The sequence below is a fragment of the Hordeum vulgare genome, chromosome 7H, assembly GCF_904849725.1.
Source record: "Hordeum vulgare subsp. vulgare chromosome 7H, MorexV3_pseudomolecules_assembly, whole genome shotgun sequence".
In the NCBI taxonomy this organism is placed as follows: Eukaryota; Viridiplantae; Streptophyta; class Magnoliopsida; order Poales; family Poaceae; genus Hordeum; species Hordeum vulgare.
The window spans coordinates 98672849-98689322 of record NC_058524.1 but is presented as its reverse complement, the minus strand read 5'-3'; the positions used below and the strand labels follow the sequence as shown (position 1 = coordinate 98689322).

General features: G+C 44.6%; 1 protein-coding gene across 6 annotated transcripts; it reads left to right on the top strand.

The window, feature by feature from the left end:
- Positions 1 to 8698: 8698 nt before the first annotated feature.
- On the top strand, positions 8699 to 14154 carry LOC123413097. Of its 6 annotated transcripts, none has more exons than XM_045106044.1 (6): positions 8699 to 9531; positions 9676 to 9765; positions 9893 to 9967; positions 10978 to 11052; positions 12357 to 12508; positions 13653 to 14154. In XM_045106044.1, the coding sequence occupies exons 1-6, from the start codon at positions 9269 to 9271 to the stop codon at positions 13700 to 13702; spliced, it is 705 nt and encodes a 234-aa protein (XP_044961979.1). In that variant the 5' UTR covers positions 8699 to 9268; the 3' UTR covers positions 13703 to 14154. The 6 variants fall into 6 exon arrangements, with proteins under 6 accessions (XP_044961979.1, XP_044961977.1, XP_044961978.1 ...); XM_045106042.1 differs by having other exon boundaries at positions 12357 to 12532; XM_045106043.1 differs by lacking the exon at positions 13653 to 14154 and having other exon boundaries at positions 8699 to 9160; positions 9287 to 9531; positions 12357 to 12935.
- The last annotated feature ends 2320 nt before the right edge of the window (positions 14155 to 16474 follow it).

The following is a 16474-nucleotide window of genomic DNA, read 5'->3' as shown; positions in this document are numbered from 1 at the left end:
TTTTGTATGCAAAGATGGAATATCCGTTGGATGCTTAGAGCAAATGTATAATAGATTGTGTTACACATTTTTGTTATGTAGGTAATCCATTGACTCCAATCCAATAGTTTTCTCCTTTTACAAAGTATTTATAATATGATTCATATGTTTTATTATTTTAAAAATATAAAGTTAGAGCAATTAAATATGTTTTCACAATAATTTTGTTTTAGCACCTATTTTTACATCTGATTTATCAAGATTCTCGTGGCAGCACATGGGTATCATATACGTATCCATACCTACTATTAGAAAAAACATGTATTCTCGGTCCATTATGTTATTTTATAAAAAACTTCCTAAAAAATTTAAGAACCAACCCTCAGGATAACAAACTTCTAAGAATCAGCCCTCATCATAAAATTTTCGTCTAGCAGATCCGTATGTCATTCAGCAAAAAAGAGAAAATGTTGTGGCCGGACTAAGAATCGAACTCATGACCAATAGTCACGCACACACTAATTTCTTTGAACTAACTAACAGAGTTAGAGAAGGTTTTTTTAGAAAAGAAGGATGACCCCCGGCCTCTGCATCTGGAAGATACACGCGGCCTTATTATTGATTATTCTCGAGGACCTTACAAAGTAGTACAACAATATGCCTGAATCTGCCACCTTGGCAACATCTGCCGCTACTCCTGTCCATAAGATGAAGGGGTGCAAGCTGGACCAAATACCCAGACCTCTCACTTAAGCCTAACATCTAAAGCCGGAGACCCTGACCGAGCCACATACCGGGTCCGGGGCACAAACCGGTCCGACACACTCACATGTGTCGTCACCGCCATCTTCCACTGGTCCATCTTCAGATAAGATTGAGGTACCAGCCTTGGCAGGTGCCTCCGTCATCGACGCCACCATGACGCCAAACGACGACCTCCACCTACGCGAGTCCATCTCCAAGCAACGGACCGAGATCCATGCTAGGATAGGGCCGCACCACCGCCGTCGCCCACCGCCCACAAGCGCCACCCAGCCCCAAGGTTCCCAAAGCGGCGCCTTCAAGAACGGAACAGCGCCGTGAGCGCCGCCGCCACCCAACAAAGTTAAGGCTTTCGCCCGGGAGACCTAGGGGAAGGGGAAGTGAGGGGATCAGTCCTTACCGACGCCTCCAAAGAGGGGAACGATGTTGGAATTATGCCCTAGAGGCAATAATAAATATATTTATTATTATAATTCATGTATCAAGATAATCGTTTATTATCCATGCTATAATTGTATTGAATGAAGACTTATATACATGTGTGGATACATAGACAAAACACTATCCCTAGCAAGCCTCTAGTTGGCTAGCCAGTTGATCAAAGATAGTCAGGGTCTTCTGATTATGAACAAGGTGTTGTTGCTTGATAACTGGATCACGTCATTAGGAGAATCACGTGATGGACTAGACCCAAACTAATAGACGTAGCATATTGATCGTGTCATTTTGTTGCTACTGTTTTCTGCGTGTCAAGTATTTGTTCCTATGACCATGAGATCATATAACTCACTGACACCGGAGGAATGCTTTGAGTGTATCAAACGTCGAAACGTAACTAGGTGACTATAAAGATGCTCTACAGGTATCTCCGAAGGTGTTCGTTGAGTTAGTATGGATCGAGACTGGGATTTGTCACTCCGTGTGACGGAGAGGTATCTCGGGGTCCACTCGGTAATACAACATCACACACAAGCCTTGCAAGCAATGTGACTTAGTGTAAGTTGCGTAATCTTGTATTACGGAACGAGTAAAGAGACTTGCCGGTAAACGAGATTGAAATAGGTATGCGGATACTGACGATCGAATCTCGGGCAAGTAACATACCGAAGGACAAAGGGAATAACATACGGGATTATATGAATCCTTGGCACTGAGGTTCAAACGATAAGATCTTCGTAGAATATGTAGGATCCAATATGGGCATCCAGGTACCGCTATTGGATATTGACCGAGGAGTCTCTCGGGTCATGTCTAGATAGTTCTCGAACCCGCAGGGTCTGCACACTTAAGGTTCGACGTTGTTTTATGCGTATTTGAGTTATATGGTTGGTTACCAAATGTTGTTCGGAGTCCCGGATGAGATCACAGACGTCGCGAGGGTTTCCGGAATGGTCCGGAAACGAAGATTGATATATAGCATGACCTCATTTGATTACCGGAAGGTCTTCGGAGTTACCGGGAATGTACCGGGAATGACGAATGGGTTCCGGGTGTTCACCGGGGGGGGGGGGGGGCAACCCACCCCGGGGAAGCCCATAGGCCATGGGGGTGGTGCACCAGCCCTTAGTGGGCTGGTGGGACAACCCAAGAAGGCGCTATGCGCCATAGGAAGAAAATCAAAGAGAAAAAAAAGAGGAGGTGGGAAAAGGGAAGGACTCCTCCTTCCAAACCTAGTTGGACTCGGTTTGGAAGGGGAGGGTTGCCCCCCTTGGCTCGGCCGAACCCCTTGGGGGTCCTTGGACCCCAAGGCAAGGCTCCCCCTCTTCCCCCTATATATACGGAGGTTTTAGGGCTGATTTGAGACAACTTTGCCACGACAGCCCGACCACATATCTCCACGGTTTTACCTCTTGATCGCGTTTCTGCGGAGCTCGGGCGGAGCCCTGCTGAGATTAGATCACCACCAACCTTCGGAGCGCCATCACGCTGCCGGAGAACTCATCTACCTCTCCGTCTCTCTTGCTGGATCAAGAAGGCCGAGATCATCGTCGAGCTGTACGTGTGCTGAACGCGGAGGTGCCGTCCGTTCGGCACTAGATCGTGGGACTGATCGCGGGACGGTTCGCGGGGCGGATCGAGGGACGTGAGGACGTTCCACTACATCAACCGCGTTCACTAACGCTTCTGCTGTGCGGTCTACAAGGGTACGTAGATCGAACACCCCCTCTCGTAGATGGACATCACCATGATAGGTCTTCGTGCGCGTAGGAAATTTTTTGTTTCCCATGCGATGTTCCCCAACAGTGGCATCATGAGCTAGGTTCATGCGTAGATGTCTTCTCGAGTAGAACACAAAAGTTTTTGTGGGCGGTGATGTGCATCTTGCTGCCCTCCTTAGTCTTTTCTTGATTCCGCGGTATTGTTGGATTGAAGCGGCTTGGACCGACATTACTCGTACGCTTACGAGAAACTGGTTTCATCGCTACGAGTAACCCCGTTGCTCAAAGATGACTGGCAAGTGTCAGTTTCTCCAACTTTAGTTGAATCGGATTTGACCGAGGAGGTCCTTGGATGAGGTTAAATAGCAATTCATATATCTCCGTTGTGGTGTTTGCGTAAGTAAGATGCGATCCTACTAGATACCCATGGTCACCACGTAAAACATGCAACAACAAAATTAGAGGACGTCTAACTTGTTTTTGCAGGGTATGCTTGTGATGTGATATGGCCAACGATGTGATGTGATATATTGGATGTATGAGATGATCATGTTGTAATAGATAATATCGACTTGCACGTCGATGGTACGACAACCGGCAGGAGCCATAGGGTTGTCTTTATACTAACGTTTGTGCTTGCAGATGCGTTTACTATTTTGCTAGGATGTAGCTTTAGTAGTAATAGCATGAGTAGCACGACAACCCCGATGGCGACACGTTGATAGAGATCATGGTGTGGCGCCGGTGATAAGAAGTTCGTGCCGGTGCTTTGGTGATGGAGATCAAGGAGCACGTGATGATGGCCATATCATGTCACTTATGAATTGCATGTGATGTTAATCCTTTTATGCACCTTATTTTGCTTAGAACGACGGTGGCATTATGAGGTGATCTCTCACTAAAATTTCAAGACGAATTGTGTTCTTCCCGACTGTGCACCGTTGCTACAGTTCGTCGTTTCGAGACACCACGTGATGATCGGGTGTGATAGACTCAACGTTCACATACAACGGGTGCAAAACAGTTGCGCACGCGGAACACTCGGGTTAAGCTTGACGAGCCTAGCATGTGCAGACATGGCCTCGGAACACATGAGACCGAAAGGTCAATCATGAATCATATAGATGATATGATTAGCATAGGGATGCTTACCACTGAAACTATACTCAACTCACGTGATGATCGGACTTGAGCTAGTGTAAGTGGATCATGAACCACTCAAATGACCAGAGAGATGTACTTTTTGAGTGGGAGTTTAGCGAGTAATTTTATTAAGTTAAACTCTAATTATCTTGAACATAGTCTAAGTCCACTTTGAATATATTTGTGTTGTAGATCATGGCTCACGCGACAGTCACCCTGAATTTTAATACGTTCCAAGAGAAAGCTAAGTTGAAAGATGATGGAAGCAACTTGGTAGACTGGGCTCGTAATATTAAGCTAATCTTACAAGCTGGGAAGAAGGATTATGTCCTTAATGCTGCGCTAGGAGATGAACCACCCGCTACGGCTGACCAGGATGTTAAGAACGCTTGGTTAACACGTAAGGAGGACTACTCAGTAGTTCAATGTGCAGTCTTGTATGGCTTAGAACCAGGACTTCAACGTCGCTTTGAGCGTCATGGAGCATTTGAGATGTTCCAGGAGTTGAAGTTCATCTTTCAGAAGAACGCCCGGATCGAGAGGTATGAGACCTCCGATAAATTCTATGCTTGCAAGATGGAGGAGAACTCGTCTGTCAGTGAACATGTGCTCAAAATGTCTGGGTACTCAAACCGTCTAGCTGAGCTGGGGATTGAACTCCCACAAGAGGCTATCACTGACAGAATCCTCCAATCACTGCCGCCAAGCTATAAAGGCTTTGTGTTGAACTACAACATGCAAGGGATGAACAAGTCACCCGACGAGTTGTTTGCGATGCTGAAAGTCGCAGAGTCTGAACTCCGTAAAGAGCATCAAGTGTTGATGGTGAATAAGACCACTAGTTTCAAGAGAAACGGCAAAGGCAAGAAGGGTAATTCAAAGAAGAGCGGCAAGCCTGTTGCCAATCCGACGAAGAAACCCAAAGCTGGACCTAAGCCTGAAACAGAGTGTTACTATTGCAAGGGTATGGGTCACTGGAAGCGCAACTGCCCCAAGTATCTGGCTGATAAGAAGGCGGCCAAAGAAAAATCAGGTATATTTGATATACATGTTATTGATATGTACTTAACCAGCTCTCGTAGTAGTGCCTGGGTATTCGATACTGGTTCTGTTGCTCATATTTGCAACTCGAAACAGGAACTGCGGAATAGACGAAGGCTGGCGAAAGATGAAGTGACGATGCGCGTAGGAAATGGTTCCAAGGTTGATGCAATCGCCGTCGGCACAGTTTCACTTCAGTTACCATCAGGATTAGTTATGAACTTGAATCATTGTTATTTAGTGCCTGCGTTGAGCATGAACATTATATCTGGATCTTTATTATTGCGAGACGGTTACTCTTTTAAGTCAGAGAATAATGGTTGTTCTATTTCTACGAGTAACATCTTTTATGGTCATGCACCCAATGTGAGAGGATTGTTCATATTGAATCTTGATAGTGATACACACATACATAACACTGAGACCAAAAGAGTTAGAGTTAACAATGATAGCGCTACATTTTTGTGGCACTGCCGCTTAGCTCATATTGGTGGAAAGCGCATGAAGAAACTCCATGCCGATGGACTTTTGGAGTCACTTGACTTTGATTCACTTGACACGTGCGAACCATGCCTCATGGGCAAGATGACTAAAACTCCGTTCTCCGGAACAATGGAGCGTGCAAGTGGCTTGTTGGAAATCATACATACCGATGTGTGCGGTCCGATGAGCGTAGAGGCACGCGGCGGATATCGTTATTTTCTCACCTTCACTGACGATTTGAGTAGATATGGTTATGTCTACTTAATGAAGCACAAGTCTGAAACATTTGAAAAGTTCAAGCAATTTCAGAGTGAAGTTGAAAATCATCGTAACAAGAAGATCAAGTTCCTACGGTCTGATCGTCGGGGTGAATATCTGAGTTTCGAGTTTGGTGCTCACTTAAGACAATTGGAATTGTTTCACAGTTGACACCGCCTGGAACACCACAGCGTAATGGTGTGTCCGAACGTCGTAATCGTACTTTATTAGAGATGGTGCGATCTATGATGTCTCTTACCGATTTGCCGTTATCGTTTTGGGGTTATGCATTAGAAACAGCTGCATTCACTTTAAATAGGGCACCATCAAAATCCGTTGAGACGACACCATACGAACTGTGGTATGGCAAAAGGCCAAAGTTGTCGTTTCTTAAAGTTTGGGGATGTGATGCTTATGTCAAAAAGCTTCAGCCTGAAAAGCTGGAACCCAAAGCGGAAAAGTGCATCTTCATAGGTTACCCAAAAGAGACAGTTGGGTACACCTTCTATCTCAAATCCGAGGGCAAAGTGTTTGTTGCTAAAAACGGAGCTTTTATCGAGAAGGAGTTTCTCTCGAGAGAATTGAGTGGGAGGAAGATAGAACTTGATGAGGTTGTCGAACCTCTCATCCCTCTAGATGGTGGCGCAGGGCAAGGGGAAACCTCTGTCATTGCGACGCCGGTTGAGGAGGAAGTTAATGATGATGATCATGAAACTCCGGTTCATGTTCCCGTCGAACCACGCAGGTCGACGAGACCACGTGCTGCTCCAGAGTGGTACGGTAATCCCGTCATGTCAATCATGTTGTTAGACAACAATGAACTTGCAAATTATGAAGAAGCAATGGTGGGCCCAGATTCCAACAAATGGCTAGAGGCCATGAAGTCCGAGATATGATCCATGTATGAGAACAAAGTATGGACTTTGGAAGTACTACCTGAGGGCCGCAAGGCTATTCAGAACAAATGGATCTTTAAGAAGAAGACGGACGCTGACCGCAATGTGACCGTTTATAAAGCTCGACTTGTGGCAAAGGGTTTTTCACAAGTTCAAGGAGTTGACTATGATGAGACATTCTCACCCGTAGCAATGCTTAAGTCCGTCAGAATCATGTTAGCAATAGCTGCATTTTTCGATTATGAAATCTGGCAGATGGATGTCAAAACGGCGTTCCTTAACGGTTTCCTTAAGGAAGAGTTGTATATGATGCAACCCGAAGGTTTTGTCGATCCTAAGAATGCTAACAAGGTGTGCAAGCTCCAGCGATCCATTTATGGACTGGTGCAAGCATCTCGGAGTTGGAACAAACGCTTTGATGAGGTGATCAAAGCATTTGGGTTTATACAAGTGGTTGGAGAATCTTGTATTTACAAGAAAGTGAGTGGGAGCTCTATGGCGTTTCTAATATTATATGTGGATGACATATTGCTGATTGAAAACAACGTAGAGTTTTTGGAGAGCATAAAGGATTACTTGAATAAAAGTTTCTCTATGAAGGACCTAGTAGAAGCTGCTTACATTCTAGGCATTAAGATCTACAGGGATAGATCAAAACGCCTGATAGGACTTTCACAAAGCACATACCTTGATAAAGTTTTAAAGAGGTTCAAAATGGAACAATCCAAGAAAGGGTTCTTGCCAGTTTTACAAGGTACGAGATTGAGTAAGACTCAGTGCCCAGCAACTGATGAGAATAGAGAGCATATGAGCACCGTCCCCTATGCTTCAGCCATAGGTTCCATCATGTATGCAATGCTGTGCACTAGACCGGACGTTAGCTTGGCCATAAGTATGGCAGGCAGGTTCCAGAGTAATCCAGGAGTGGATCACTGGACGGCGGTCAAGAATATCCTGAAGTACCTGAAAAGGACTAAGGAGATGTTTCTCGTGTATGGAGATGACGAAGAGCTCGCCGTAAAGGGTTACGTCGATGCAAGCTTTGACACAGATCCGGACGACTCTAAGTCGCAGACCGGATACATATTTATTCTTAATAGGGGTGCGGTAAGCTGGTGCAGTTCCAAGCAAAGCGTCGTAGCAGATTCTACATGTGAAGCGGAGTACATGCCTGCCTCGGAGGCGGCTAAGGAGGGTGTCTGGATGAAGCAGTTCATGACGGATCTTGGAGTAGTGCCAAGCGCACTGAATCCAATAACATTGTTCTGTGACAACACGGGTGCCATTGCCCTAGCAAAGGAACCACGGTTTCACAAGAAGTCCAGACACATCAAACGACGCTTCAACCTCATCCGCGACTACGTCGAAGGAGAGGACGTAAATATATGCAAAGTGCACACGGATCTGAATGTAGCAGACCCGCTGATATAACATAATACTTTTTGATGGTTGTGGTTGTGCTAAAATTATTTCCTCACATAGTGTGCCGTATTAGGAGTTGATAGTACGTGAGGACTCCCCAAAAGCTATTGTGCGAACTTCACTTTTCTAGCGTTTTCGCGCGATCACTTCCATAGCGCCCGATAGTGAGCACGGATCTCGTAGCAGGGCATGTCGTGAGGTTGGACGCAACCATCATTTGCTTTGGCTGAGTACTCGTGCGGACGACATCACACGCTAGACTATACCATGCGCGTTGTTGCAAAAAATTTATTTAAAATATATGGATAAATATTAGAAAAATAATGTTAATATCAAAACTATTATAAAAAATGTCCTGTTTAATTACCTAGAAAAAAAATTCATGTATGAGGATATGTTTTGCATGAAGAGATTAATGAAAAAATTAATTTATGTCTACATGCATGACTTGATGATGTGACATTATTATATAAAAAGGAAAATAGAGTAGTGGGTTCTAGCTATTTAAGATAGAAGATTACGAAGCTTATCCTCACCACGTCGAGTCCACCTAGCTCTCATAGCCATTTCTCTCGTACGCTTCCGGTCGCACGCCAACCCACGTCCGCGCGGCTCCCTCATTGCCAATGTCATCCGCTCTTTTCCTATCCGATGGCGCACCTTTTTCAGCCTCTCGGTGGTTGTTGTATCTCGGGGTTGCGATGGGGGTGCTCTACGAGGCCATCGATGGAGAGCTCGCTGGAGACGGAAGCAGGGAGTGGTGAGTGGCAGGGTGAGGGCTGGGTCACGGTGGCCTGGATAGGCGCTCCCAGCATCGTGACGACTGCCAAGGGAGACGACAATTGTAGAGGATGACGAGTGGCATCATCCACACCAAGAAGCTACGTATGAAGGGCATTCTCTCGCGTATACCACATAGGCAGCGAAAACTATTCAGGGTGGGGCAGCGCTTCCGCGCGTGGATGGGCACGAACTGAGCTATGACAGGTGTTGTTTCGAGCTTGGTGCGCGTGTCAGGTGCGTCGCGTGTGGGCGTGAGAGATGACGATGGGTGGATTCAAGCCGCATTTTCTGGTGTGCCTGATGCCCTCGTCTATCAATTGAACTGACCTCTGACTCCTCCTTATGGTGTGGTGGACGCAGCTCACATACCAACTGTTGTGCATGGATCTCCTTCTTCTTATATACGTCCCTCACTCTCATCCTCTGTTCCTCCATCCGCCTTCCACCCGCTGCTGTCTCCGCCGATGCGGTGCTAGCCGCCACCATCGAGCCCTACCAGCAAAGGGAGTGGTGGCTTATTCCACAGCACATCTCCACGGGTGCAGCGGCAACCCCGAGAAGAGCTCAAGCCGCAACGCTGGTCCGCCGAGCTGGCGTCATCATCGGTGAGTCCCCTATGCAATCGAGGCTCTCTCCCCCCTCTCTCCACATGTTGGCTCTGCCTTAGGGGAATGTCTATATGTATTCTTCTTTTTTTTCTGAATCTGTTGTTATTGTGCTTACTGCTCTTGGATGTTGTGTGTTTTCAGATGGTCGTTCGCTGACTATCAAACATGTGGTTGTTCATCGATCGCTCCTCTTGTTCATCTTCCTGTTCTCCGTTTGTCATCGTCATCAAGGTACTATTTCTGTTCTTCCCATGCTTTCTCCTGGATGTTTGTGTGTTGATTTTTGATTCATGCGTCTCTCAGTTCATTGACGCTCATGAGGTGTTTGCTTTTATGTTCGCGGTTTCTTTTTCTTCAGAAAATGCACTGCTCAGTTCATCGTCAGGCTTGGTTCACTGTTCCATCTGCTCGGTGGTTCCTCTCTGTCCTTCAGGTACGATTTGCATCGCTTTTAAGTGGTTGAGTTTGTTGTTCTCTTTCTTATATGAGATTTGTAGCAGTAAGTAGTTGAGTTCAAACCAACTGTCAGGCTCTCTACTGCTCAATGAAAAACTGCTAACTAAATGAAAAATGCAATGAAAACTGATTAAAAGTACACCACTAAGATATTGGCTCAAACCAACTGTCAGGCTCTCTACCACAAGATATTGGCTCTATGCTTCCGAACCTAAAAAAGTTAAGTGTATTCTACAACAAATTTGAAGGCCAGATTCCTGCCTCCTTGTCAAATATATGTTCTCTTGAACATCTCTCTCTGTATGGGAATGGATTTCGTGGCCGAATCCCATCAAATATTGGCCAAAGTGGATATTTGACTGTATTTGAAGTACTAATAATGAGCTCCAGGCTACAGAGTCAAGGGATTGGGATTTTCTGACCTCCTTGGCTAACTGCAGTAGCTTATCTGTTGTAGATCTTCAACTGAATAATCTATGAGGGATTTTGCCAAATAGCATCGGTAATCTCTCACAAAAACTTGAAACTCTTCAAGTAGGAGGAAACCAAATTGCTGGACATATACCTACAGGAATAGGAAGATATTACAAACTCACGAAGCTTGAGTTTGCAGATAACCTCTTCATAGGAACCATACCTTCAGATATTGGAAAGCTATTCAACCTAAGAAAATTGTTTCTATTTCAGAATAGATACCAAACGGAGATTCCATTGTCACTAGGCAACATGTCACAACTATAGATTTCAGAACAGATATCAAAGCTTGCGTTATTGGAATAAGAAAACAAACGCGTATACAATAACATAAAACAGTATAGATATTTTGTTAAACCATAATAACAAATTCGTTACAAAGTGTGTGAATATGACTCGATCATAACAAATTTCATAAGAAAGTGGTTGTTGCTTAATATAGTATGTGGTTGTCATGATTTACTTGGTCGCAAAATTAGGCCACTGAACTTACGTTGCAGTATATTTTCTCAGGATTTGGTATCATCGATTGATAATCGACTTTGGCTCGTTGTTTGATGTGCTGAGCCTATTGACTCTACGGTTTAGGTGCTCTTTCCACTCTTTTTATCTGCCTTGAGTTGCTTCTTCTTAGATTGTGTATACTTATTCGCATTTATTTTCCTTTGAGCATATGTTATATTTGTGCACATCAAAAAACAAGGAACATGAATTTCACTGATCTTGCTAACGATCGTGCTGCTCCACACAGTCAATCCGTTTCTCGAAGTCATAAGAGAGTGGGAGCACGCGTCACCTTGTTTCGAAGTGCGTTACAATTTGACACGCTCATAGATTATTATTGTGGTAGGAACATTACATTGTGTGTGATGTGAACTTATGTGTAAATCACCTGTTTAGGCGCTTTGAGTAATGTGCCTCGATCATCATCCTCTAGTGCAAATAGATCATTTATGGGTAAGGATCATCGGTATTCTAATTAAAAGCTATTGACGTAGTACCCTTTTAACACATATTACACCGTAGGTGTTGGTTTTAAGCACTGCTCGGAGATAGGGATGGCAATTTTGCTCATGGATTCGGATATCCACGGATACCCGGCCTAGTTGGGCAAGGGTATGGAGCGCATTTTAGTCCATGAATTCAGGGATTTGGATACCCGCAAATAGACGGGTTGAGCACGGTTATGATTTCTGCTCCATGGATATCCAGTGGATACCCATATAATAGATAGATCCATATAATAGTGACAATGGGCTAAGCAAATGTCCAACCCAAGTCGTTTGGGGTCAAAAAATGTGAAAACCCGGACCATGCTCATGTTCCCTAATCCCCGCAACCTAATTATTAAACCTAATTTAGTCCGGCTACCTTGCGTCAACCCACATCTCGTCATCCCCAACCCCAATCCTCCCGAGACAGGTCGTGCTCCTCCCTCAGTCCCTCCATATAATCGCGACGGTGGCAGTGCCGAGCGCCACAATCGTCGCCCCACCTATCCCTGATTGTCCACCTCATACTAGTGACCGGCGACCGGCGGCTAACATCGGCAGCCGGACTCGGTGACCAGCCTCGGTGTCACGCATCAGCGACCAACATATCGGCGACAGGCAGACGAGAACAAACCATGGTATGTGATCTCCACGCGACCAATCTCACTCCCTCGACAACCAGCATCGGGGACGTCCTTGGCGACCGGCACGCCCAAATCCACTCCCTCTGTGGCTCTCTCCTTCCCCAATCCGCGACCAATCTCACTCCCTCTCATTCCCTTAGCAACAACCATGGACAACGGCCTCGGGGACTGGCATGCCCCGTCCCACTCCCTCTATCCTTCCCCAATATACGACCAATCTCATCCTTAGCAAACTGCTTTTTTGTTTGTCTGACAGGAGCCAACCTTCAATGGAAGGGGGCAAGAGTAGAAATGGCGTCAATCATGGGAAGGGCAAGGGAGGTACTATTAGCTTCCCGCGGAGGAGTTTGTGTGGTCGGCAACCAGTAGTTGAGTCGCCGTGCACCGGCGAGCAGCAGGGTGTCGACGGTAACACCATCATCAGTGAAAATGGTTATTTCTATAGTTTTTACAACTCAATGTTCTCCTTGCTTGTGATCTACAGTGTACTTGCTGCTTACTTATGCATGTAGTTTATGTTGTCATTTGAGAATGAGTAATGATGAGTTAATTTCATCTTTGGGAAGGTGTCATGTTGATATTTTATGCCCATGGAGCTCCATGGGTATATGGATATCCAATGGGTTTGGGCATGGGCACAAATTGTGTCCATGAATACTTTGGTGGATAGGCAGAAGATATGAAGATGGGTCATGGGTTGTACTTGGACCAGCTCCACCCGCACCAAACCCGACCCATTGCCATCCCCAGAGAAAATAGTTTAGGAATGATAGATGTTTGGAAATGACAATAACATTGTTGTAACTTAAAAGAGTGTTGCTCTGACATTGAACCATTCATTTGTAGCCTATTGTTTTAAAGTTATTTAATCTATAATATGTAATCGCTCTCAAGTTCATATGTAACAACCAAGATAGGTTATGGTTTTCTGGTGCATTATTGAAATTTTGCTGAACTTTCTGAATGTATAATGTTAATACCACAATTGCTTTCACAAGTAATATTGTCCATGGATATCCTGTACTTTTCTTAGTTATTTTATTCCATTTTTTCTCCTTGTGTTGAGCGGTTTTGTGAACCGTGAGAAAGTAATATTGTCCATGGATATCCTATACGTAAGAATCAAAATATATATAATTTTTCTTGCTCATGCATCTATCATATTATGTGTCCTAAGTCTGAATCTCCTGATCAGTCAAGTCATGTTGCCTTGTGATCTTTTTTTGAGTCAATCAGTCTCAGGTCTCAGCTTGTGACAATAAAAGATATTTCTATATTGATCCACAACACTTTACAAAAAAGTATACATAACATTGTGTGCTAAAAATGCAAAGTAGTCACTTTTACTTCTTGGTTCAAATTCCTTTTTCGCACCATTTGACGCGATATGCCATCTATGTTTTAAGGAAAAGATGGCACTAGAGTGATAGCAGGTGTGATTAGGAATTGGGTGGAAACAAGCATACTACTTGGAGTACCATCTTCTTCTTGAACGAATTTTAACTATGCGGTTTATTTACTTATTAATTTTCTTGTGGACTTTCACGTCCAGGTGCAGCTTTTATCAATATAAACATGGCTATGTTAGAAGATGGTGCATGAAATGTTCATGATGCTCTCAGGTTATTTGAATTCAAACTTTTATTAGTAGTTACACAAGCTGACACTTACAATGGTGTTCAGCTCCTATGATGGATACTTCTACTGCAGAACTTACGACCTCGATGCTAGAAGATTCTTAACCGTTAATTTGATTTTTAGAATTTTACATGTTGACCTTTCAGGATTATTTCAGTGCCTTCTAGAGATTAAGTTCATGTTTAATCCATAGATGGTGCAAACCTTTGAGTTGCTAGATTGGATGTGTTGCTTGGTTTTGGTATATGAGATCTCTTATGCTGAAATAATGTGGTGCTTTGCTAACTAATGGTGTTTTTTTGCATTTGTTAGGAAAAAACTTTTGTTACAACCGTTGGTTTATTTTTACTGGAGATAAAATGTATGTGAACTCGTGAAAATAATCGCACAGGAGGTGTATTTGTTGGAAATATGCCCTAGAGGCAATAATAAATTAGTTACTATTGTATTTCCTTTTTCATGATAATCGTTTATTATCCATGCTATAACTGTATTGATTGGAAACACAAATACACGTGTGGATACATAGACAACACACTGTCCCTAGTGAGCCTCTAAGGACTACCTCGTTGATCAAAGATGGTCAAGGTTTTCTGACCATAGACATGAGTTGTTATTTGATAATGGGGTCACATCATTAGGAGAATGATGTGATGGACAAGACCCAAACTATAAACATAGCATGTGACCGTGTCAGTTTATTGCTAATGTTTTCTGCATGTCAAGTATCTGTTTCTATGACCATGAGATCATGCAACTCTCGGGCACCGGAGGAATGCCTTGTGTGTATCAAACATCACAGCGTAACTGGGTGACTATAAAGATGCTCTACAGGTATCTTCGAAGGTGTTTGTTGGGTTGCGTGAACCAAGACTCGATTTTTTCACTCCATATCATGGAGAGGTATTTGTGGGCCCACTCGATAATACAACATCAGAATGAGCTTGCAAGCAATGTGACTAAAGAGTTAGTCATGAGATCTCGTATTACGGAACGAGTAAAGAGAGTTGCGGACAACGAGATTAAACTAGGTATGGAGATACCGATGATCAAATCTCGGGCAAGTAACATACCGATGGACAAATGGAACAATATACATGATTGGTTGAATCCTTAATATCGTGGTTCGACCGATAAAGATCATTATAGAATATGTAGGAGCCAATATTGGCATCGAGGTCCCTCTATTGGTTATTGACCAGAGAGTGTCTCAGGTCATGTCTGCATAGTTCTCAAACCCACGGGGTGTGCACACTTAAGGTTCGGTGATGGTTTATGAATGATGGTGACCGAAGGTTGTTTGGAGTCCCGGATGAGATCCTGGACATGACGAGGAGCTCTGGAATGGTCCAGAGGTAACGATTGATATATGGGAAGTTCTGTGTTGGTCCCCGGAAAAGGTTTGGGCGTCATCGGTAGCGTACCAGAGGTGCCGCAAGGGTTTCGAGGGTCCACCGGAAGGGCCCACCATCCCCAGAGGGTTCACATGGGCTGTAAGGGTTGTGCACCAGCCCCTGGTGGGCTGAGCACACCTCCCCACCTAAGACCCATGCGGCTAGGATGGTGGAGGGCCAACCCTATAGAGGCGCCACCCTAACTTGGGTGGCAAGCCACCCCTAGGGCAGCCGCCTGAAGGGGAAACCACTAGGGCGCAACCCTACTCTCCCTTCCCCCTATATATATAAATGGGGAGATAGGGCTGCAACACACCAATGCCACGGGGCAGCCCTATCTCTCCCATAGATCAGTTTTCTCCACTAGATCGGTTTCGTATTGCTTGGCAAAGCCCTGCCGGAACAACTCCACCACCACCGCTGCCATGCCGCCGTGCTGACGAAGAACTCATCTACCTCTCCACCCTCCCTTGCTGGATCAAGGAGATGGAGAACATCATCGAGTTGTACGTGTGCTGAATGCGGAGATGCCGTCCGTTCGGCACTAGATCGTGACGGATCGTGATGGGATCACGGGATGGATCGTGATTGGATCACGAAGACATACGACTACATCAACCGCGTTATATATGTTTCCGCTTAGCAATCTACAAGGGTATGTAGATGCACTCCCGCTTCTCGTAGATGGTGATCTCCATAGATTTATCTTGGTGAGCGTAGGATTTTTTTTGTTTTCCATGCGACGTTCCCCAACAGTGGCATCAAGAGCTAGGTCTATGCGTAGATGACATCACGAGTAGAACATTATGGAGTTTGTGGGCGTTGATATTCAGATGCTTCCCTCCTTAGTCTTTTCTTGATTCAGCGGTATTATGGGATGAAGCGGCATGGACTAACTTTACTCGTACACGTATGAGAGACCGCTTCCATCGACTGACATGCAACTTGTTGCATAAAGATGGCCGGCGGATGTCAGTCTCTCCCACCTTTGTTGAATCGGATTTGACAAAAGGCAGTCCTTGTAGAAGGTTAAATAGCAACTTGCATATCACCGTTGTGGTTTTGCGTAGGTAAGAAGTGTTCTTACTAGATACCCATAGCAGCCACGTAAAATATGCAACAACAAATTAGAGGATGTCTAACTTGTTTTTGCAGGGTATGTTGTGATATGATATGGCCAAAGACATGATGATATATATTTGATGTATGAGATGATCATGTTGTAATAGTTAATATCGACTTGCATGTCAATGCTACGACAACCGGCAGAAGCCATATGGTTGTCTTTAATTATTGTAAGTGGCGAAGCCACAGGGAGGGGAGGGGGGCGAGCGGGGGCCAT